Source organism: Elephantulus edwardii, unplaced genomic scaffold (assembly GCF_000299155.1).
Source record: "Elephantulus edwardii isolate Elephantulus edwardi_28Jun2011 unplaced genomic scaffold, EleEdw1.0 scaffold00102, whole genome shotgun sequence".
Taxonomy (NCBI): Eukaryota; Metazoa; Chordata; class Mammalia; order Macroscelidea; family Macroscelididae; genus Elephantulus; species Elephantulus edwardii.
This window is the reverse complement of record NW_006399852.1, coordinates 3,659,135-3,685,171: the sequence shown is the minus strand read 5'-3', so window position 1 is coordinate 3,685,171 and position 26,037 is coordinate 3,659,135. Positions and strand designations below refer to the sequence as shown.

The window sequence follows — 26,037 nt, the reverse complement described above, 5'->3', positions numbered from 1 at the left end:
TTGCAAAAAGTCTAATTGCTTTCGTGAAAAGACATATAAAACTTGCATTTCCTTACCTTTGCTTATGTTTTGTTTCAAAGAGGACTCCATCCATCATACCTCTCTCTCCTATCTCATAGACGACTATGCTTTTTCTTATTACTGTATTTTCGTCTTCAAACATTTTGCTCCTTCCCCTTTCCCAGGGTAGTTTTTGGCAATTGTAACGGCATTGCAATGGTTGACTACCTCCAGAGAACAGTCCTCCTGAACCTGGGCACCATTGAACTGTACGGCTCTAACGACCCTTACCGGAGAGAACCTCGGTCCCCACGGAAATCTCGGCAGCCTTCAGGAGGTAACAGAGGAAACTAACCAAGCTACTACTGCGAACGTGAATGCTTTTGTTACAGAAACAGTTCGCCTGATTTTTCTGTATTTATAAACTATCAAAAACTAGTAAAGGATAGGAGTAAAAGATACTGTACTCAGTTTTTACTTTGGTCTTTGATATAGTTTTAAGATTTTGTTCCAGTCATGGAGAAGAACCACATTTTTAAAGTTCTTTTGCTAATAATGACTGAAAAATAGGTTTCTTATTACAGGATAAAAGTTAATTGCAAAATGTTTATCACTTCTGCATTTGGATCTTTGAAGTTTATCAATTCATTGCTTCTGCCATTTACTTCAAAGCAGTCATTGCCATGTTGGGGGGAAAATGTAGCTGTAAAATTTAATTTTCATTCTATGAAAATGCTGTATTTTCAGATCCTCAGTTCATTGCATACCCAAATTAATTAAGAATTTTCTTAAAGTGTTCTTTCTTATTTTGTGTTTCCTAGGTAATTAGTCTTAAGTGTTTTAGCACTTGCCCTTCCTGGAGCACATTTAAAATTAGCTGTAACAGTACTTTATGCCTTTACTTTTACCTTGTAAAACACACTCAAAATGACCTTCAATGTGTGACCCACAGGGATAAACTAATGAAACTTCTAGCACTAATTAGCCTGTAAGCTCCAGTCTGTTCAGTTGCCAGGCCCACTCAACCAGGGATTGATGGGAACTCCATCTACAGTACACTTAAGTTATTTACAGAATGCCAGTTTAGAGTGGAACACTTTGAGAAATTCTGGTCTGTACGTCCTGATTCTTTCCCTTTGAGTTAAGATTTCTCTGAGATTTGTATTTTAAGTTCAATCAGTATTACAGCTGCTGGTGCAGAAGCTCTGGTGGCGTAATGCATCATGTGTCAGGTTGCCGACGAGGTCAGACTGATGGCCTGTCTCTTCTGGTAAATGGATACAGGCTCTGAAGCCCAGTCGAGGATCAGGGCACTAGGAGTCCAATTCAGCTGGACAGTAGTGAGGTAGTGTGAGGCTCCCAGGTTTTACTGTCTCTTTGACTTTATGCTTGAATTTTTATTTTCAATATTTTTTTCCTTTTCATTTGTGTGTGTTCTGATCATTTTGCACGTGCTATGTTCAACAGATACTTATTTCAACCATACCATTCTAGTGTTTTTGTCTCCTCCCCCCCGCTTGCCCATTGCTTCCTGAAGGTGTGCTGACTGTGACTTCTTGCATGTGTGACCTTTCTAGCTTGTACTCTGAGTCTGTGAAAACACTCCGTTCTTTTTTAAGTAAGTTGTTTATTTCATGGCAATTAAATCTTGGCATGATTATTCTTTGTCAAATCATTGTGTTGTTGGATTGTTATTTCCTCCCCACATTAAAGGAAATTTAAAGCATTTTGGATCTAAAATAATATATATGTTACTAAGATTCATCTCACAGTGTGTATAGGAATCAGTGAATATGGAAAGTGTAACATGATATCTTTTGTCAGAGTAATGGAAAAGCCAATAAGATAACTGACTTCTGAGGCCTTGATATATAAACCTTGACAATCACCCAGAGAAAGGAATTTTTTTGTAATGGTTTATTTGTAATTTTTTAAATAGTGTGCAGGTTTTTTTTTTTCCTATTGTAATCTTTATAGCAGTTGGTTTATATACTTGTTATGGATTTTGTATTTAAGCATGGCTTTTACTTTTTTATTATGCTGTATAAAATATCTTGCCATAGTTTTAGTGAGGAGCCTCTTTGCTTGCTGGAAAGTTGGTAGTTCAACCCATTAGTGGCTTTTTCGGGAAAAAGGGAAGATTTGTTAATCTGTTCCTATAAAGACTACAAGCTGCTGAACGCTGTGGGCAAGTCTCCTCTGGCCTGTAGGGTTGCACCAAGTCAGAATTAACTTGGTAGCATATGTTCACACAAACAAGTTTGTACATACCCATCCACAATCATAATTTAGCTAAAATTTCAGGTCATCCTATAAGATAGATCAGTTTTTAGAATTAGTATGTATCAAAGTAAAGAAAATCTAAAGAAAAAAAATAGAAGTTCTGGTGGCCTAGTGGTAAGGAAACTGCACTGCAATCCTAAAGGCACGTGGTTCAAATCCACTAGCAGCTCAGTAGGAGATGGTTGGGCAATCTCCTCCTGTACAATTAACTGCCTTTCAAGACCCACTGGAGGGTCAGCCATGGGTCGGTTCTGACTCAGCAACACCACCACCAGCACCACAGTCTTTAAAAGGTCCATCCCACAAGGTAAACGATGAGCAGAATTTTAAACAGTATAAATTTTGACTAAAATATATTTCCTTAGTTATTATTTAGAAATATTTAAGGAGAGAGATTTGAGACATTCTTAGGAGAAAACATTTTCAAGATCAACTTAAAGGTTTGTTTGATGCAAAAATTACCAACTTTCCATGTATTTATTCTACCTCAAGAGAAATCCAGTAAGAAGTATGTCATGTATCCCCAAATTACTGATTGTTAAACAGTATCTTGCATTATATTTCTTTGCTAATTATTTTCTGCCTGTGTTCTTATTTAAGTGATGCCTGCCATATAAATAGCAAAATGAGTCTGTTTCTGTTTCTTAAACCTAGTGTGCATACTATCAATGCCAACAGCTTGTTAATAATATACCAGTTCTTTTAAATGGAAAGTAGTTAAATTTTACTGTATAAAATAGAAGTAAAAATTGCACTGATGTAGATTATAAATTGACTTTGATTTTTGTTCTTTTTTTAGCAGGCCTGTGTGATATTAGTGAAGGGACTGTAGTCCCAGAGGATCGCTGCAAATCTCCAACTTCTGGTAATTTGATTTCATATTATTAATAATTAGAATTCTCTAAAATATGAACTAGCATATACGTCTTCCCTTTTATAGATAAACATTTAAAATGCAGCAACAGGGAACTCGTGTGACAAGTTCATTCATAAAATTTTATCATTGACACTAGAAAAAGGCCTGTTAAGAATCATATAATAGTATACTTTTTATAGAGAAAATATATTTTACTTCTTTTATTGAGTCAAAAGTTTCAGCAGTGTATATTCTTCTTCCGAGCATGCCTGGCATAGCTTAGTAGAACAGGTAGAATAAAGGAAGAGTTCCTGATATAAGATTGACGGGCAGTCTCCTCCCATGTAATTAACGGCCTCTACAAACCCACCAGCGGATCAACTCTGGGTTAGTTCTGACTCGATGATACACAACAACAACAACAATGATGTAAGCTTCTATTTTTTAGATTTTGAATAATAACTATTTGACTATTAAAAATGATTTTAGCACACATAATGGTTATTGACCATTGTAAGTCAGAATAATTATTCAGACAGTTTAATTTCGTTGTTGGAAGAATTTCTGATAACTTTTTATAGCTATCGTAAAGCAATTTTTTTATTTATCATAGGGTCTTTATGTGGCCTTTGTGTAAAAGGGTCCAGAATTTATAGTTTCATATGCAGTTATTACCTGTCAACATGATTCAATTCCAAAGCGTAGTCTATTATGTAAAAATTGGTGTTACAGAAGATGGAGTATTGACTAAATCCGATCACAGTCAAAAATTGATGTGTAAAATTGGAGTGTTAATCAGATGACATCATTGTACAACTACCAAATTACATCATTAGTAAACTGCCAGATTTCATCATAACTTACAGCCAAACCACTGAAAAATCATATCCCAGCCAAGGTAACACCTCAAGAAAAAAATGACAGCCCATATGTCTCTCTCTCAGCACATCCATAAAGTTATAAAACTATTGTAATATGTAGTGTAAGAAAATGAGTTAAGTGAGGATTAGATGTACTGCAATATAATAGAACATTGTTAAAGTTTCTGTAGAAAGTTTAACATCATTTTAACTGCCATATTTCATAAACAAGCTTCACTGAGTGATTGCCTACTGGAAAAATAGTTCACATCAGAAAAAATTATACACTTGGAAGACATTCAGAAGTGTGTTTAGTTAATGCCCTCATATTTCAGTTTAATACTTAGGTGTTACATTATTTTCTTTTTTTTTTTTTAATTTTTTTTCCTGGTATGGCACGGCCCTTGCACAAACTAATACATTTTTTCTTTGAGAAACAAAAGTTTTGTATTCTTAAAAGTTTCTACTTCCGCTCAACCTGTTCTGGTGACCTAGTTGGTATGGATTTGAGCTGCCAACCCATCAGCGGGTGTTCAAATCTACCAGCTGCTCTAAAGAAGAAAGATGTGCAGTCTCCTCCTGGGCAGTTTACAGCCTTTGAAAACCCGCTGAGTTGATTCTAACTTGATGGCAATGAGTTGAGTTTGTTGGCTTATCCATTAAGCTAATGAAACAGATGGAACCAAAGGAATCACATAATTAACACCTAGTACAGAGTCTCAACATTTGTAGAATGAAATTTAAATCAATAATATGGAACAAGGAAATGTGTTTCCCGTTTCATAAGACTCAAATGATTCTTGAATTTAGAATTGTAATATCTTTTATTTGTTGTTCTTTCTCCTCCAAGAACTCTGTATATCCTCATACGTTTCTTAAGGCCACATAAACGCACTTGTTAGTATGCTGAGGATAAGTTAAATTAACCATGCAATATTTTATATTTTAGTGTGCTAAATGGCATTCATAGTGTTATAATAAGATCATTTAGCCACACTTTTCATCCTAAGATAAACTTTCTAAAATTCTGTACATCTAGTTATTTGGAATAACTCAACAAAAGCTAATGGTAGGCAAGTGAATTAGTAATGCCATGTCTAAATATATAAAATACAAAGTAAAGAGAGGTTAAAAAGAAACTTTCCTCGTTTTTTGTTCTCACACCACAGAAACACAAACATGGTTCAGCATTATAAAATGTATTGTGGAAAGGCAGTGTAGAAATAGAGTTTGTTGTTAATGTTTATAAATTCCTGAGAATCTAGATAGTTTCTCTAACAAGGGTGGAATGAAAAATATCTACAATTATTATTTAGATACAGAAGTTTTAGTTTGTTAGACTTTGCTCTTGGAAGCTATAAAAATTTCTGAGACATTAAATCAATCCCTGCTTATCAGGAAAGACTACTTTTTAAAAGGGGGAATGTTAAACATTTGTAGGCAATAGATTTCTGAAGCATGTTTTACAGGGCCAGAGATTGACATCAGGTATGCCTACGTATATAGTGGAGTTTAATGGAAATTCTAAACTTGGCTCTTTTACAATATAGTCACACCACTTACATGTCTTTTTTTCACTTCTCAATTTTGACATAATTAAGAATGCTTTTTGCCATTGTGGGTAGATTACATATTTTTAAAAAGCTACCTTCATCCCCTATTAGCATGCTGATAGAGAAATAAAAAAACAATTTCATATTCTCTCCTCTTACCAGTAGCTTGCAGATTCTACTAACTTGGAATGGTAAAACAAGAAAATTGAGGATCAGATTATTGAAACACGTGAAAAGTTATACTTGAATGACTACCGCAAATACTTTGCACAGTGAGATTATGGTGTAAATAAGTAAAACAATTACATGAGACAATAAAGAATGTTAAAGTTAACATAATTAAGCTAAAATAATATAGGAGAGCTCTACTGGATAAGGAGTTGAGCTTCCAACCCAAAGACAGGCAGTTTGAATCCATCATCTGCTCTGTGGGTAAAAGATAGGCGGTCTCCTACCATACAGTTTAGTGCCTCTGGAAAACGGCTAAAAGGTCAGCTTTTAGTGGGTTCTCACATGACAGCACATAACAAAATGATGAGGAAAATTTATGAGGAAAGAAAAAAAAATATATTCATTATTAAAAGGATGTAAGTATTGAGAAGATGGCTTTTCTAATAGAACTAAAGTTGCCATATACTTGTCATCAAACTTTTTTTTTTTGCTTAAAATAATGTATTCCAGTAAAAGAACACTTTTTTAAACAACTTTCAAATCGCATAGTCAAGATTTGTGATCTCAACAGTTTACTTTATCAACATTAACTCCCTTTTTGGTAATCATTATTATAAAATTTATGCAGTGAATATAATCTATACTGTATAAAAGTAAAAACTTTTTTGGTAGACCCAAAAGAATTATTAACTTCTAAATAATTTTTATATTAGGTTGGGGTTTTGTTTTTTGTGGTTTTTGGGGTGTTTTTTTTTTTTTTTCATTTATGTGCATAGTAGTTTTGGGTTTAGTGGAGTTTTTTCTTGGTGTGTCACACTTTTCTTGAGTGACATTGTTTCATAGAATCATTTCCATACATTAGTTTTATAAAATTAATCAACATTATAATGTGCACACCATTACCCCATCTTTTTAGGTCCTTGGCAGACCTTTTTTTTTTCCTTTAAAATAAGACAATATGCTTTCAGAGGTAGAAAATCAAATCTTCATCACAGATCTACTATATTTTGAACAAATGAGAGAGTACTCAGAAATCATATTGCTTCACTTAGTACTGTTTTATTTTTAAGTTCTTTAAGTAATATAAGTAAATGACAATGTAGATATATCTGGCATATTTTAAATTACCAGAAAAATTCTTTATTTGTGAAATTATTCAAAATTTAAGCAAATCCAAGATCCCATAGATTTGAGTGGTGTCTGGAGGAGCTGCTGTACATCTTACAGAAAAATAAGAAATTTTACAGATTTTATTCATTTAACCATGTGTCTAAAGTCGAGAAAACCAGCCATAGAGGCCATGAGCATCTTTCTAAAAAGCCCAAAGGGAATGAGAATAACACATCCCCTCACACACCAGAATAGAATAGTCGATAAAGAGTCAGACGCCTGGCCCCATGATGCCTGTAGAGTCCTGCCAGAAGCAGGAGGTTGTTTATTCATTGTTAACCCACAGACTGACAGTTGTGATACTGAGAATGAGGTTTATTAGGGCAGTAAGTTGGAGAGTGGGAGAGACAAAGAATATCACCAAACACAAGTTCAGGTTTTAGCAAAAGTGTCAAGGCACAATTCCTCAGTCTCAGCTCTGGTTTCTAAATCATCCAGTAAGGTTTGCCTCAGTGTAGTTATGTCAGCTCCTCTTAAAGGCATCTGTCAAGAACAGCAAAAATCTTTACATGTGGTCAGCATAAATGCAAGAAGCCTCAGGTCACACCTTACTGTAGTTTCTCCACAGCAATGCCACAGTGTTTCCACTAATGTTACTAGGGTCTCACTCTGACCAGGGTCTTGCTCTAGTCTCCCTCAGATCTTGCTGCCACAAGTCTTGCTGCTCTGTGTGGGAAGCATTCTCTCTTTTATCCTAGTCCCACAGTTGTTGATTATTTGCAAGACTATGTGTCTGCAGTTAAGGTAGTTGGAGACCAGAGGGGATTTATTATAATGGCTAAAAAAAGCCAACTTCTAGGCTGACACCACACCATGGTAATCTAATAAATATATTCAAGTAGGAGATGTTGAAACAATTTTAAAACTTCTTCATGAGATGTCACAGAAATTGTGGCAGTCAGTGGTTGACATTTTCAGTTACAGAAAAATTGAAAGTGCTTGTTTTGTGTACATTCATGACTTGTGTTTATTACTTTTATGTTGAAAATGTGTCTTTCCAGATTTTCATAGGTATTTATTGATATGTGATTTTGCTGTACTATCTAATGTGAAATTTATCAACTAAGACTAGTAATAATTTATTTTCTTACATTTATATGACAATTGATCATATGACTATTGAACATATTTTATTGCAAATACCATAAACTACCATTTGTTTACTAACCTCTCCCTCCCGCAAGAGATCTACTCGTAAATATACTGTGCTAATTTTTTACAGCAATATATTTTAAAGTATATATTATCATTTCATAAGTGGTGCATTCTTTGAATCTGAATTCTCTTTTTGAGCTCATTAATATTAACTGTATGCTATTTTCATATGAAACCTATGATGATGAATAAATCCTAGTTATTAAAAATGGGATTTTTAAAATAATAAGATTTTTCAGAGTAATTATCTAATAATAGTGAAAAGTTACACCTGGTCAGAAAGGAGCAGCTTGAAAGACATTTGTCACCTTGCCAAAGAAGGGGAAAATGCTTTTTATTGGGAGATTGGCTCAATCTTGACTTTTCTTATTCATGAGGCGTTAGCTCAATTGCTGAGATTTTTTAAAGTGCAGAATGAAGTTATATACTAGGTATTTACTTCTACTGAAAGCTCTTTTAGTATAGTGGTAAGGAGTTTTTAACTGCCAACCCAAAGGCATATAGTTCAAATCCACAAGCTGCTTCTCAAGGAAAGTTATTTAATGTCATGTGCGATTTACTGCCCCGAAAATGTGTTCAGGGTCAGCTGTGAGTCAGTTCTACTCAACAGCACGTAACAGCAGTTAAATTCTAGCAGAAAAGCTTCCTTTACTCAGCATCTATTACTCACAACCATGGAGTTGATTCTGATGCATAAGCAACTCCCCACCAAGCTTCTAAAGCTGTAAATCTCAACAAGGGAAGACTGTTCATCTTTTTTTGCTTAATGTCTGGTAGATTTAGAGCACAGAAGTACAGTTTTTTGATTAGCAGAACACCACATTGCAAACTCTGTTTTATATGTAAATTATCCTAGTAACACAGTCATTAAAGCTCCCAGCTGCTAACTGCAACATCAAGGATTCGAATCCACAAGCCACTCCTCTTTTACAAGATGTGACAGTCTAGTTTCATAAAGATATAGCCTTGGAATGCATCAAGGATACTTCTGCACTGTCCGGTGGGGTTGCCGTGACCGAAAATCTACTTCAGATACAATGTGAAGCTTTCTACGAAGCAGACTCTCTTTAAAATAAAACTGTGTCTTATTGAGACCAATGCAATATTCTGTTTTTCTTAGGATATGCTTTTTTAGTTAATTGCTGTCAAGAATGCCTGCATTTTTAATAGAATAGTTTATTAGCTGTTCTTTTTCTTTTTACATTTTAATATCTCTTCCAGTGTTCATATTTTATAAATGAAGATTTGTATACTTTTTGTACTATACAGACTGTAGCCTCTAGGTGAAAGAGAACTCTTGTTTAAAAGTATTTTATTTCTGATTAAAAAAAAATCCAAACAAAATCTTACACACACAAGCTCGCGCGCGCGCGCGCGCACACACACACACACACACACACACACACACACTAAATTTATGTATTTCACATAGAAATTTCCGCTAATAGGAAAATAGCAGGACTAAAGTAATCCCTAAAATAATAACAACTAAGTAATCCTTAAAAGCTTAAAATACCTCCACATTAAGGTAATTAGGCTAAAAGAAGTATTTCTACTTTTGATCTATAAAAATGGAACTTCCCATAGTATAATTTTCAAATTGTTATGTTTTGTTGTTGTTTTGTACCAGCACAGCAGTATGTTGTGTCAAGGCAGAACCAACCCACAGCCAACCCTCCAGCAGGTTTTCAGAGGCAGTTAATCCTTGGGAAGAGTAATAATAAGTACACATGTGTGGAAATATGTTTTAGCACATGTAGTATTTATCTAAATAAATCATTATTTATTTAACTAGGAAAGTCATTACTAACCATGTACTAGGAATTTGTTTACTATGGAAAGATGTTACGGTATTGATTACTCTTCTTACTGAAATATTCTAGGAATTGTTACTGACATACAGGATAGAGCCTGTCCGTAATATGAATTTGCTTCAGAGAGTGTGAGATTGTTTCATTTGTACATTTTCTTCGTACACCTTCGTGTCTGTGACTGATCCATTGTCCTCATCTGTATAGGTTCCTCATCACCACCCAACTCAGATGATGAACAAAAAATGAATAATTTTATAGAAAAGGGTATAGTATCTTTATTTTAAAGTATTTTCTTTCATTTATGTTTAATTTGTTTACTTTCAATAGATTTTGACATTTTATATCAAAATATTATTTTCAGTGAAGACCAAAAGCAGAAAGTTTTCCAAGATGGTAGCCAGTGATATAGGTAGGAAATAGACATTTTTCTTTTGTTTCTAAATCCTTGCTATATGCAATGCTAACTCAACATCAGAAAATTATCCAGTGCATTGCATTTTGTATATATTAACTTGTTATTTCCTGTGCTAAACAATAATCTTTTGGGCTTTGTCTCTTCTAAACTTACTGGGACAATAATTACAAAAAAATTGGTTTAATTGGGTGACAGTTCTTTCTCTGACTCACAATGTGAATTGTTCTGTTAATTTTTATTTTTGCTTTATTTTAAAATAAAACAGGGTTCAATTTATTTAAACAGCACCTTTTATTATTCCAAAATTAATCTTAACCGACCTTTTTTCCCCCTTTATAATTTCATTTCTATTCCCCCCCCCCATGTTTACTCCATTTTTCAGGACCCAGAATTCATGTCCATACCATATATCCTAATTGATATTTTTTTAGTTTGCAATGTGCCCTACTTTGAGTTAGTGACTATCTAGAATTTTCCTCCACCACCAACTCCTCAACATAGAAATAAATGACAGGAAATATTTTATTCTTTGTTAGTATTAACTTTGTGGATATATAAGGTACTCAAAGAGTGCTTTGAATCAGTTCTGTCATGGTTGACACAGTGAAATCAAAACAGACCATAATTTGTAAAATGTGAGTGCACCAGAATGATAACTGGAATGGAAAAAATTGAAGTACTAGAACAAGACACTTGGAGGCGACAGAGTAAGCCTTTTCGGGAGCCTGATGCTGCGGGTTGGATTATTGGCCAAGACTGACGCACGTTCAGTGACGAGATCACCCCTGTCTCTGAGGCAGGCGTTGTTGTTTTCCATGGTGCCCTTCAAGAGATTTGGTTGCTGCTCAATGTGCACATTGCCCTTGATATATTAGAAAGGAAATTACATCTCCAGAAGGACTTGACCCTCAGAATCTTCCAATTCCAGTTACTGTACCAGTACACCCACATTTTACAAAATAATTCTGTTTTGCTTTCACTTTACCAGCTATGTCTGAACTAGCAAGAACCAGCTCAAAGCCCTGTCTCAAAGTTTAAAATTAAGGGACAGAATATATAATCAAAATCTGAAACATAGTCATATTGGAAAATTAAAATTGGAGGAATTTGTGGTTCCCCAAATTTCACTATTTTCCAGCATTTTTATTTCATCTTCAAAAACACTGACTCAGAAAACTAGACTAAATTTGATTAAGGTTCAGAAAAGTTAGTATATTATCTCTTACCCTCTAAATTATTACTGTATATTTTGTAATCAAATGACACATATCTGTAGGTAGCTGGAGTAGAGTTTTTTCCATGATAATGCTTAATGTACAGTTAAATAAAATAATCAGTACATTTTGCTTGTAGTAACCATGGTTTTGCACATTATAAATTGAACCCTGTTTAGTCTTATTAATGGTTTCTGTTAGGCCTCTGTCAATATTTTTTCCCCCTACAGAATGGCTTATTCCATGGTTAAGGGTTCTTATTTACCTCTCTGTGGGTTTTAGTGAATCAATTGACAGTCGCTAAATCACTTTAATTATATAATGACATTACTGCATTATACAATTTTCTTTATAATATATCCTGTCTTCATAATGCTTCAGAGGTTCATTTATTAACACATAAAGTAAAAATGTTAAAAGGGACTTTCTATATGTAGTATACCAAACTTTTAGGATTTATTACCTAGGAATTCTACCTTTCGTCAGACGGATTTTGTACATAGTTATATTTTTTACTCATTTGTCTGACACTTGGTCCTGGGATTATATCTGCTTTATTAAATGTGTTGACTGGCTTGCCAGCTTCTTTGATACGAATGGAATGTATTAAAAATAACAAAAGTTTGACTGTTTGAAAGACTTCATTAACAAATTAAGATTACAATCATTATTACAAAGGTGAAATGATCATTTCCTTGCTTTTGTTTTAAAAGTTACTGCCCAGTTTTTTCCTTTTAATCATGTCAGTTTTTATAGTTAAGCTTTTTGTGGCACGTGCTAAATTTAAATAACTTTCCAAAGATGCATACAGTTATGCCTAATTCTTCTTCATATTTTAAGAATCATTGTGATAGTCCTTATTTTATACATAAGTTTGTTACTATTAGGTTGAATTTTTTCTGTACATTTCTGTACAGAAATTTGTGTTCTTTTTTCTGTACATTACATTTATTCTGCACATTAATGTCAAGATTTAGGTAACTAGAAGGAAAGCGTATTTCTTAGGTGCTTTCTATATTCAAAGATAGACTGCCCCATTTTAGACTATTTCCCCAGTAAATTGAAATACACAATAGTTTCTCTTTCTACATTAGAATCTATTTTTACACTGAGATTTTGCATAGAATATGATATTGAAAGCTTACAAAATGACAATTGAAAGTTACAGGAAAATTCACAGTTTCCCCCCAGCCAAGATCATTCTGTCAAGTCTTCGTCATATCTTCTCTCTGAAGCTGTGGTCTCCAGAGTTCTTAGATTCATTGAACATTTTGACTTTATCCTTTGATGCCACATGTGCTCTTAAGTACCTTTAGCTTCATAAAATTATTATCTCTTTCTTCCTTACTCTGTAGACAGTTCATTTTCAGGCAGTTAGTTACACAGTGTGGCCTTTTATGACCAAGTGTAAGAATTAACCCTGAAATGTCTATGGTTGGCACTGATAAAAGAACCACCTTGTGTAGACAACAAAATGAATCACTTGGCTTCTGGTGTCAGAGTTCGGGGAGGGTGGAATGAAAGGCTGCAGAATACCATTCTCAGAATAATAACTGTCTAATGATGGCACAGAAAAACAACTACTTTTCCTTTTACTAGGTAGTAGTACATATCTATTTTTATATGCACTTAGCAATTACCATTTTCCTGGAACCATAGAAATATTTTATAATTTTCTTTCATTTCATTCATTCAATAACCTCAGTGATTCGAAATAGTTAGGCTAATGTATCTGTTAGTTGCGCAGCTAGCAGATAACACCTAGGAAGTCCATCTCCACAATGTATTATTCTCTGGATTTCTGCTATTTTACCAACTAAGAGAATTTACTAAAAGCTGTCTTAAAGATGCAAAGACAAACCTATTGTGTGAGTTGCAGTTAGATAACTTGAGCATGGAACTTTTTGGTCTACATGATAACACTGAAAGAAGACGGTTCATATTCAGTTCCTTCGTAACACTGAGTCATCTTGGTGCCCATCACTCATACTGTGCCTGGATGTCTACTTTTCTCAAATACAGGAGACAAGGGAGTGAATGATATCTTAAGACAATAGTGGAATGCCTTTTCCTACCTACTCAAAGGCAGAAGAATTGATGCACTAGAACGTGGGTGTTGGTGAAGAAGATTGCCTCTGTGGACTGCTAGAAAAACCAAAGTTAGGGGACATATGATCCAAATGAGCTCTACACGCAAGAATGGCAAGATGTCATTGTCCTTACTTTGGATACATCATCAGGAAAGACCAGTTACTGCAAAAGGACATGACTGACAGAGGACCAGCATAAATTATGGAAACCTCAGTACCAGAAATCATGAATGTGGTGCAGAACCAGCAGCGTTTTGTCCTATCTATATAAAGTTGCTGTGATTCGGAGCTTACGTAACAAGCAATAACTGCAAGTGCCATGTCGCAGCAAATATACAGCAGTGCCATTTATTGAGCATGTCCAAGATAGGTTTCATGTGATATTTAGGTTTCATGTAATAGAAGAAATATCGCAAATTCAGATAGTTCAGTTATATGGAAAAGGATTAATTTTTTTTACTACCACCACCAAAGGTTGCCACCTAGTCGGTTCTAACTCACTTGGCAAACCTTTGTACATCAGAATAGAAGTGTGTGCCAGGGATGCCCAGTGACTGATGTGTCAAACTAGAGGACCAGGCTTTTCTTCCTTATGATTCTAGGTGGTTTCTAACCTCCAGTCTTCTGGTTAGTATCCCATGCATTAACTATTTGAACTACATTATGTAATAAAGATCAACATAGTTTTTCAAATTAAAGAGAATTCCCATCAGATGAAGCGCAGTGGCCATTACTTCTCTTAGGCATGCAACCCCGTGTTTCCCGGTTAAAGTGTTCTGACACAACTTAAATTTTCATTGTATTATCAATTTAGTCATTAAATCATACAACTTTGAAGATATTTTAGCTCCTTTATTTTTCAAAATAGAGTCTTAGAATAGTCAGATTACACAGTCAAAAAAATAGCCCATGATAATGACAGAAGCCCCATCTCTTGCCTCCTGTTTTATTACACTTCTCCTCTTTGCTGTTTCACATTTTGTACTCAAACATCCATTTTTTTCTTTCCTATTTGGCCCTTTTTCTCTGGCACCTCTATTTTATATTCCCAGTTTGAGAAACACATTCACAAATGTATATTTAGAGTTTGTTACTATATGAATGAGGTGTGTATCAAATTAATTATTATTGTAAGTGACAAAATTGCCATCACTTTTATAAATTTGGAAAAATATTCTTTTAAATAAGGAGTCACTATTATACTCATCTAGAGAAATTCGTCTCTATATTTAATCTACATTGTAGCTGTTGGGGAAAAAAGAAAGGAACTCATCTTAAAAGAGCTGAGTCAACTCTGCAGTGATACTGTTTTAACAGGTAACATTAATATTTATTGCTTTGGAAGAAGATTCTTAATTATCCTGAGGTGATTTAAAAATCATTCAGGAACTCTGACTTTCTAGAATAAATTCTTCTCATTTTGCAGGAATTCTAAAACATGGACGTAATTGGCATATTTTGTATTTAGCTTTCATTTTATTTCTGGAAATATTTAGCCAAATTTTATAATAAAATATCCATAGAAAAGTATTTTTTCTGTTTTTTATTTCATTTATTTAATGGGTACATTTATCTCTATAAAATTGCCTTTTTTACATTAAAATGGTGTGCAATAATTTCTGTAGAAATAATTTGCTACTACTTTCTGAGAGTTAAAATTGGTCTGAGTTAAAAGTTTCATTATTGAACGATGTTCATTTGTAAGGTATTGTTTGATGAGAACTGTAAGAGGAAGTTGTCGTACTGCCATTGTGTATATAATCCATTTTATTCTACAGAAAATGTTCTTTGAGATGTTACCATACTAGACAAAAAGATTTATTGTTGAATTTTTTTAATCAAGTACAAACAAGGGTGGGGGAATGTTTAAGACTAAATCTCTAGAATTGTTTGAGAATGAAAAGAAATAATTATTGCCAAATCTTTACCAAACAGGTATTGTTATCTCTTAAGACTTTCATTTCAGGGAATGGGTATGTGTTCCTACTATTTTCAGAAGTCGTCTTTTTTATTAACAGACTTATGTTTAATTTTCTCTCTTTTACTTCTTGCTTCATTTCATTTGTGAGTAAGTGCAACTTATTTTTCCAGAAGATTCTAAAGACCACTTTTATACATCTTGTTTCATTTCTTCATTTTTCTCTTTCTTGAGCATCTGGTTAGTGCTAAGCACAATCATAGAGCACACTTACTGTGTAAGATAGATTCTTTGCGGAACTCATAGAATTTACATTCCACTAGATAGATTGGAAGCAGGAATGGCATCCACTTCCTAAACAACATACCTCTGTAAACTCTATGAACTTTGATAAATGTAGATGTAGAAAGGCTTCAGGCCTTTTGTTCATAGGGTTGTTATGAGTCGTGCTCAACTCAGATGCAATCACCAACAATTGGAGATAGACACTAATAGCATGTTATTACTAATAATGGTAATGGCATACAAAGAGCGGTTGTACTTCTTGTGAAGTTGAGGGTGTCTTTTTTCTTTGACTCCATAAAGAACAAAGCCAATCCTTTTCTACATATTATCAAATCTTTGACAAACGCTATCATACTTTACATGGCTCTTTTATCTTCTCAGTTACTCTCTTTCAAGCTAATTCTTAAACCCTTTTACAGTCTTATTTGTTTATTGCTTTTATGAAAATGTCATCATGCTATTAATAAATCCTTTTATCTGTTAAGCTGTATTTCTATTATAAATGACACATTATAGAAAGAAATTATAGTTCTACTTTTAGGAAACTTAACTGTAGAAAATAGGTGTGAAATATTGTGGGTGGGAAAACTAAAGTGCATCTGTTTAATCTGAAGGCAGTTCCGAGAATCTTCGATGTTCACAAACTAAAAGGATATTCTCCATTTGCGGAGAAAAGCATCAACTATGATAAAATGCACTGACAGTCTTAGCCGGTCTCCTGTCTGGACATTTGTTTCTCTTGGACATCCGACGTCTGTCCTTAGTATTGGATCTAACATTGCCTATATGATTGTGATAATCAGCTGTACCATCATTATTCTACCACAAATATCTGTTTACAACTTACCATCAAGCCAAATCGATTCCTTATTCAGTTTCATGAAGAGAGAGCAAAGACCCAGGATAACGATCTGCTTGGACATATAAATATTTCTCAGATTGAAAAAGTTTATTATCATCCCCATGGTTTCTACTTTGGAAAAAGGGAAATTAACACTCTGCAGGGATAAAGAATGTAAAAGCCAGGAAGATAGGAACTGTCAGTGCCTGAGTTATTGCATACACAGTGGAAAAAGTGATTAGCTATCTGCTGAAAAGTCACATAATATGCCATCAGTTTGAGGGTTAGTAATGGCCGGGGCAGGATTCCTGAGCAGTAACACAGTGACCAAGAAAACTGTTGGGTGTTAAAGTGGAGACAGAAAGCCCAGCTAAGTTCTGGAACTTATTTATTGTAAAATTATACCAAGTACAGGGGAAGGGGAGACACATTTTCTTAATTGTTGTTGTTGCATATTATTGAGTTGGAACTGACCCATAGCTTTCCCTCCTGCGAGTTTTCAGAGGCAGTAAATCACAGGGGAGGAGATGTCCCATCTTTCTCATGCCAGGCGAGATAATGGATTCACATTGCATACCTTCGCCTTGGCAGCACAGTTGTGGTACTAGGGAAGAGTATTGAACATACTGTGGGGTGCCAAGAGAGTAAACAGGTCAGTCCAGGGGAGGGTACAACAAGGCTGCTCCTTGGAGGCAAAGATCTTGATGCCTTGTCTCACATACTTTGGGCATGTTGGCAGGAGGGACTAGTCCTTGGAAGGGTACAAGGTAAGCTCAGGAGAGGAAGACCTTGGATGAAATGATCTAACAGAGTGACTGTAGCAGTAAAGTCAGGTATATCAGAGACACTGAGGTTGGCTCAGACCGGGACAAGGTTCAGAGCATTGTTCCTCGGGTCACTGAGTTGTGGTTGATGCGACAGTACATAACGACAAGAGGACACCAGAGCTCCCTAGTGAAAGATACAGAATGCACTTTTAGCTTTCATTTCAACTTCAGATCGGAAGACATGACCATAAGAGACTTAGATCCCAGAGAAAATAACTGTACATTTGCCCAAAATATATGAGACCAAACATTGTGAAAGAGATATCTCAGGACCATCATCTTTGAGAGAGAAGAAAATGAGGGATGAGCCCCTACTTTCTTCCCAGATTGCTGCCCTGATGCATTTGTTGCACTACAGAGTGGTGAAGTCCTTGTGGGGTGACAGACTCCCTATAGGTTAAGAAGACAAGGTTGGAGTTGTAGGTTACTAAGGTGACTGAATTTTTATGGAATACGGTAACAGTGAGGAAGAAATTTCTCAGATATGTGTGGAGATTTCAGTAGTTGGGCAAGACTTCACAAAGCCTCCAAGTAATTATATACCATGGGACTGAAAACTTATGGGGACACCAGCAGTCACACTGCCAAGAGATGTTACAGTTAGAGCTTTCTGAGCACCTGAACGAGTATGTGGATACACAAAAAGGCCTCTTTTAAGAATACATATTACATCTTCGTTAAATGAAGAGCAACATTGTCAGTCTGCGGACTAAGGTGTGCCTGATCAGCTATGCATCAGAGAGCTGGACAGTGACTAGGGATGATAGAAGGAAAATTGATGTCTTTGGGCTGTGGTGCTAGAGAACAGTATTGAATATACCATGGACTTCCAGGAGAACAAACAGGTTCATTCTAGAGAGGGTAACACCAGGCTGCACCTTGGAGATGAGGTTTCTGAGGCTTTGACATACTTTGGATGTGTTGCAAGGAATGACCAGTCCCTGGAAAGGGACATCATGCTTGAGAGGGTGGAAAGACAGCACAAGACAAAAAGACCCTCAACGAGATGAATTGGTTCAGTGACTGGGGAAATGGGAGTGTGTCAGAGACAATAAGGTTGGCACAGGATAGAGCAGGGTTCAGGGCTGCTGTACATAGGGTTGCTGTGAGTTGCAAGTGACTCGATGGGACATAGCAGCAACAACAATAACCTGTATAAGACTCTGAATTAAGCATTTTCCACACAATATCTTATTTATTTAAACTTTAGGAAAACCTTAGGAAAAAGTTTTGTTGTTGCTGGTGATGGGTTGCTTTTATCCTTTCTGTAGATTAACATGTTGCCGCACACTTTTAAAAATTGACTGTTGTGCTTAGAAACACATTTGCCATCATTTGTGGCAACGTGTTAAGGAGCTGAGGTGTTTTTTGCTTTTGTTGTTTTTTTTTTTTTTTTAGTTTAAGTCACTTTCATGAGGTCAGACAGCTATTGAATGGAACCCTAGGATTCAAGCCTAATTCAGCCTGATTCCAAAGCCCACATATTACCATTTTGTTTGTTCTGTATTCTAAAAGAAAAAAAAAATCCAAGCCTAGTAAGTAAATAACGTCAGAGAGCATATTTTGTTGGAGAAGAGCACTGGCTATCTCATGGACTGCCAAAAGAACAGCTAGGTCTTGGAGAAAGTACACTGAGATCACGGCTCAGAGGCAAGGATGGTGAAGCTCCGTCTCATACTCTGAGAATGTGAGGATAGGCTGTTCCTTGGGAAGAGACTCACCGTGCTAACAAAGGTAGAAGAAGGGTCATTGAAAGAGAGGAAGAACCTCAATGAGCTGGATTGGGCTCAACCGTGTCAACGATGATGAAGATGGCATGGGATAGGACACGGTCAGGTGTCTAGTTGATAGTGTCGCTCAGTCATACTTGACAACACCTAACAACAACAAGTTCAGCATCATTTAGAAGTTACTATGCATATAAAAAGGAGGAAAATGTGATCCACAATCAAGATTTGTTTTAAAAAAGTCAGTGTAAAAAGACCCTAAAAATCTGTAGATACTTGTATTAGCAAAAAACTTGGCTAATAAAGCAAATGCTACTCTGTTCACTACAAAAAGAGAAACCCTTAAGGGTCCAGGAAAGTCTGCGGTCAAGGACCTCTTCCAGTTATTGAGGAACAGTGTTGTCAGCTTGAGAACTAAGATGTACCTGATTCAGGACATGATCTTTTCCTTCACTTGCTATGCATTTGAGAGCTGGGCAATGGATAAAGATGACAGAAGAATTGATGTCTTAAAGCTGTGGTTTTGGTGAGGAATACCCACCCACCCCCGTTTGGGCCAACAAAGACCCAGGTGTGGAGGCCTGCCAAAGGGTGTGTCTTCAGAATTCCATAGTTAAGGATTGGGTCTGCAACCAACTTAAATAACTTTAAATAAATTTAAAATTTATTTTAAAATGAACAATCTTTAAGCGGTGCAACAGTCATTTGTGTTTTTGCTGTTCTGAGTATCTTGGAGTTGCTGTGATGCTGAACACTGCACCATAGTCTTGTCAAATATAATGGTTACACATCATGGACAGTGTTTGGAGGAGCTTCCAGGTTGATTCTGGTTTGATAGCAGGAGTGGCGTCCACTTCCTAAACCAGATACCTCTGGAAACTCGATGAACATAGAGAAAGTATGTTAATTACAGAACAGAGTTCAGGTCTTTTGTTCATAAGGGCACTAGGAGTCGCGTTTGACTTGACAGCACTTAACCACTGTTAAGTGAGACTCGTGTTATATTTGGAGGAACAATCTAGTTTGTACACATTTGTCAATTTGCTGTGCTGAGGTAATCTGGGTTTGCTGTTAGGCTGAACCTTGTGCCATTGGGGTATCAAATACCATAATGGTTTCCAAATGTGGACAGTGTTTGGTGGAACTTCCAGTTGTAAAACAGGTTTGGAAGCAGGAGTGGCATCCACTTCCTAAACCACACACCTATGGAAACTCTATGAACTTGGAAAACGATGTTAGTTACAGAAAAGCTTTAGGTCTTTTGTTCATAAAAGCGTTATGAGACTTACTCGACTAAATGACAGACGACAATAACAATTTAATTGGGGTCCCAGAGAATGAAAAATATACTTGAGAACATAGTAATAAAAATATTGTTCTAGCACATCAATTTAAAGATGCAAGAGGTTCATTGTACCCCAATCAAGATGACTAAGAAGAACCATACAGAAACACATCGTAGTGAAACTGTTTACAAACAATAAAGATAAATACTAACTGGTATTTAATAGAGGAAAATTATGCATAAGCAGAAACACTGATTTAAGTCATGGTTAGCTTCGCATGCAAGAGCAATGTAGATCAGAGGACAATTACTGTTAAGATGCTGAAAGAAAAATTTACCTAATAAATTTATACATATGACTTAAAAAATGAGGAAAAAGTAAAGACTTTCCAGAGCTGAATGCTTTCGACCTTATCAGACCTCCACTTCTAGAAATGCCAAAGGGAAATGATGTTAGAACTTTGAAATATTGTATATTTTACTCAAAATATTTTTATATGCAGCTTTTTCTTCTACCTTTAGTTAATTAAGTAAAATTAACTGTTAGTTGTGTAGTGTATTTTTATGGGGGGAAAAACATACCAATGTCAGTCTGTCATTTATACAAAAAGTAGTGTTCAGCAAAATTATTTTGATTTTGTGAAATTGGATTTTTTTAATGTGTACTTTTTGTGCAGTGCTTGAATTCTTTATAAAGAACACGAATTACTTTTAAAAAAGAATTTTGAATGCACCTTCATGTTAGCAGCAACTTTGTATGTCTGTAACAACTACTGGTATATTGTTACTGTAACCTCATGTGGGCACTGACCCACAGTTGACTCTTCAGCAGGTTGTAAAGACAGTAAAGGGCTTGGAAGGAGATTGCCCCCTTTTTCCCCCACAGAGCAGCTGGAGGTTTCAGACTGCATGTCTCTGAGTTGGCAGCACAACTCTTTACTACCAAGTCACCAGTGCTTCCTAAACGACTGACTTTGCTTTCCCCAATTTCATACTGAAATTCAAAGCTCACTGCCGTGAAATGGTTTGTGACTCAGTGACCCATCATTACCAGGCTTCCAAGGCAGTGAGTTGCAAAAGAGGCTTGTCTCTCTTTGCCCTTCTTTTTTTAAACACACATACTTTAAGTTACACTTAGAAAACTCTTGTGTCCTAGTGATAAGAAATTATGCTGCAATGCCAAAGGCCTGCAGTTCAAATCCACCAGTCGCTTCATGGGAGAAGGATGGACAGTCTTCTCCCATGGGATTGTCTCTGAAAACCTCCTGGAGGGTCAGCTGTGGGTCAGGCCCCGCTCAGTGGCACACAACAGCAACAACATTTCACTTCAGGAGACCTTAGTAATAAAGACAGTGATATTTGTATGGACATTAATTTGCCTTTGTTGAACTCTAGCCAAATGAAATAAAATATGTGCAATTAATTGTGTAGAACTATACTGCCATATATATTGAGAAATTTGAATATACTCAAATGCTTGGTAAGCACCTATGTATATAAACAGGTAAACATTAATATGCACTAACAGCAAAATAAGAAAATGCTACCTTTAATAAGTGGAAAAGAATTCATATTTATATGTTATACTTGATGTCAACTATGTAAACATAAGGAATTATGGATCATATCATAAATAATAGGAATCCCAAAATACTTAACTGTGCCCATGCAAGACTTCAATACAGATCAAGAAGTAATTGTCCATACAGAACAAGGGAATACTGTGTGATTTAAAGTCAGAAAAGGTGTGTGTCAAAGTTGTACCCTTTCTCCAGTCCTCTTCAGTCTATGTGCTGAGCAAATAGTTTGAGAAACTGGACTCTGAAGAATTGGAATCAAGATTGGAAGACGACTCATCAACTGGCATTAGGCAGGCGAGACAGCTTTACTTAGAGTAAAAATGACCTGAAGCACTTACTGAAGAAGGTCAAAGACTACTGCTTGCAATATGAATTACATCTCAACATCAAGAAAACAAATTCTGACTACTAGGCCATTAGGTAGATAGTACTAGTGGCTTAGTGGTAAGAAGTTACAGGGTTAGCCCAAAATAACATGATATGAAACCACCAACTTCTCCACTGGAGAAAGATGGGCAATCTCTGTGCCGTTAATTGCCTCTTGGAAACCTGTGGAAGGGTCAGCTATAGGTTGATTCCAACACAGTGGTACGTAACAATCAAGGCAACAAGACCGTTAGTCAACATCATGATAGCTGGAAAAAGGTTTGAAGTTGTCAACAATTTTATTTCACTCAGACCCATAGTCAACACCCATGGTAATAAGAATCATAAAATGTAAAGAAGTATTACATCGGAGAAATCTGCCAGAGTCCTCTCCACAGTTCTAAATAGCCAGGTTATCCATGTAAAAGCTAAGGTGTGTCAGATCCAAGCTGTGGTATTTTCAGTTGCTTCCTATGATCTGAAAGTTGGACAAGTGAATAAGGAAGACTAGAGAACAAGTGATACCTTTCAAATGTGGTGTAGACAGAGTATTGAACATCCCCTGCACTGCCAGAAGAAGAAATCTATTGTAGGAAGTCAAACAAGGGTGTTCCACTGAAGAAAGGATGATGAACCTTCATCTCATACTCTGTAGGGACCAGTCCTTGGAGAAAGACATGGTGCTGAGAAAGGTAGAAAGTCAGAGGAAGACCCTCAACACGACAGACTGGCAAAGTGATTGTAATGATGGACTTGAGCATGTAGCAAGATGCTAAATTGCTGAGGATTAGCCAAGATTCCATTGTACAGATGACACAGCCCTGCTCGCTGAAACTCAGGAGGACCGAAGGCGTCTGCTACAGAAGGGCAAAGACTGCAGTCTCCAATATGGATTGAAGCTTAACATCCAGAAAATGAAATATTCTCACTACTGGGCCAATTGAGGTGATAGATGGAGCACCATGATGGATGGAGAGGAGATTGTCATTGTTAAAAATGTCAGCTTACTCAGGTCCACAATCAACATTCTTGGAACCAGCAACTAGGAAATCAAAAGACAAATTGGATTAAGAAAGTCTGCTGTCAGGGACCTCCCAGAGTGCGTAAGAGCAAAGATCAGGCCATGGTCTTTGCAGTCACTTGCTCTGTATCAGAGAGCTGGACTATGAATAAGGATGACAGAATATTTGATGCCTTTAAGTTGTGGTGCTGAAAAAGAGTACTGAACATACCAAGAAAACAAGTCTGTCCTGGAGAGGGTAAACCCAGGCTGCTCTCTGGAGGCATGGATTTTGAAGCTCTGTTTTACATATTCTATGCATGTGGCCAAGAGAGACCAGTCCTTGGAGGACATCATGCTTTGAAGGGCGGAGGGACAACACAAGAGAGGAAGACCTTGGATGAGATGGATTCATCAGTGATCAGGGTAATAGGGACAAGTGTGTCAAAAACAGAGAGATTGGCTCAGGATAGGGCAGAGTTCAGAGCTCTTGTGCATAGGGTAAATATGAGTCACAAGCACCAAACAGCTCAACAGCCGATAACAACAAGGCAAGATTCTTAGGGTTGCTGTGAGTCACTTGATTCAACAGCACCTAACCACAACTGTTTAAAGAGACAGCTTTGGTAGGAAAATAGCAGAAATGGTATCTCTTGATGATTGCTGTTACTGTGTTGTTACTCTTGGGTGTCAGTGAATGGGAGCCAACTTGGAGCTAGCTGGCCCTCCTTTCAGCAGCTGTAAATAGAGTGGGAGTTTGCCCATGTTTCTCCTGGGGAATAGTGTTGGTGGTACAGTGATGAGGATAGGGGCCCTCCTGGCCAGTACAGTGAGCTGAGAGTAGTGCTTCAGAGGTGACTTCTCCTTTATTTACCTACAGATCCTAATTGCTGTATAAAACAGAAGGAATAAGAAAATGTTCTTGTATTAAGATGAATCTGTTTAAGATCTGTGTTTTGTCATTAGAGAACATGTTCTATTGTGGGTTTGGTGGTTTTTTGGGTTTTTTTGGTGTTTTTTTTTAAAGTCTAAAAGATTTTGAGAAGAAAAAACATGAGTGAAAAAGCCCTATGTAAAAGATTTGGCCTGTAATAGAAAAATTCGGAATAGGAATTGCTTCTGAAGATGAGGATAAGGCTGGGTCGAGAAGGAGCATGGGTAACGTTTTTAGGTAATGTAATATTTGAACCCTTTCCAAATGAAATAATACAAAATATATGCAATTATTTGTGTTTAACTGCATTGACATATATATTGAGAAATTTTAATATACTTAAATGGTTAAGGGTAGCCATCAGAGCTAATGGAATAACATTTGTAATATGTTTTATATAAATTTTACCTCAAAAGGAAAAGTTATTTGTGGAACATCTTGTTTCATGAAAATATGCAGGATATATAATGTCCCTTGCAGCTTTGTTTCTAAATCCCAGAGTCTTTGAAAAGCATTTCTGAATGAGATAGGGATACATCCAGTATATACGAGTAAGCACCTGTGCCTGCCTTTGCTAGTGATTACTTTTTATATTGTTGTCGTTGTTATGTGCCGTCGAGTCGTTTGCGACTCATAGCATTGGAATTATTTGTGTCTTCCACTTAGGCTGTAAGTTCCTGAAAAGCCTCCCTTTTGCTTACATTTCTGGCCTGCACCCAATTACTATTTAATGCTGGAGCTGTGGTGGTACAGTGGCTGAAACATTGGGCTGCTAACCAGAAGATCAGTGGTTCAAACCCACCAGGTACTTTGCAAGAAGAAAATGTGGCAGTTTGCTTCTGAAAGTTTTATAGCTTTGGAAATTAGGGGACAGTTCTCCCGTCTGTTACAGGGTTGCTGTGAGTTGGCCTTAACTCAAGAGCAGTGGGGTTGGGGTTTCGTGCTAACCTCTGCATGTAACAAGTTTGGTTGGTTCTGTTTTTTGTCTCTAGCAAAACATTTATTTCTTTTTAAATACATTACTTGATAAAGCAGAAAAAGAAAGTTTATTCATCCACCACTGTGATTTCAAGGTGGATCTTGAAGGAGATTACTACACAGTGTATCCAATTAGAACAGGATAATAGTAGCTCAGACATTGGTGAGCACATTGTAGAGCTTTATTTGAAGAGCAGTTCAGGAGGAAGTAGTGGGCATATGACCTTTGTAATAAAATTTGTGTGTTCAAGAAAATCTACCTTAGTACATTCTTTTGTGTGTTTTAACCTCTCAATATTGACAAAATGCTGAAATTAGATCAATTAAAGAATTATTCAAAAACTGGTTGGTTGGGTGCAGAGGTTTTGGTTTTTTTTAAAAAAAAATTGGTTTTGTTTTACATGATAAAGGAATTACTTGTACCTGACAAAAAAATACTCTATAAGATAAATTAACTTGAAAAGGTGTTTGGAATGTTACACATGAGTAATCATAGGTGAAATGCTGAAGGAGATAAACAAATCTTCTGAAACCCAGAATGCTAGAAATTTGTTTCACACTGGAATTTTTTGCAATAAATATATGTGTAGTTATTGAATGAAAGCTTCAGTGAATATTATTTAATCAATAAAATATTTAACAATTTTTATTTTTTAGGTGTTTCATACACTTGTAGCTCTTCTTTTTTTTAACAATGAAAGATTTTTTAATTAAC

General features: G+C 36.0%; 1 protein-coding gene across 3 annotated transcripts in view; it reads left to right on the top strand.

The window, feature by feature from the left end:
* The window catches only part of STXBP5 (syntaxin binding protein 5 (tomosyn)), a 210,740-nt gene that overhangs the window by 146,564 nt on the left and 38,139 nt on the right, over positions 1 to 26,037 (top strand). For 2 of the 3 annotated variants that reach the window (XM_006891652.1, XM_006891653.1), the window contains exons 18-19: positions 186 to 337; positions 3,083 to 3,148. In XM_006891652.1, the coding sequence (XP_006891714.1) occupies positions 186 to 337; positions 3,083 to 3,148 (218 nt within the window). Of the gene's footprint in view, positions 1 to 185; positions 338 to 3,082; positions 3,149 to 10,066; positions 10,127 to 10,223; positions 10,272 to 26,037 lie in introns of all 3 variants that reach the window. The other variant, XM_006891651.1, reaches the window with a different exon arrangement.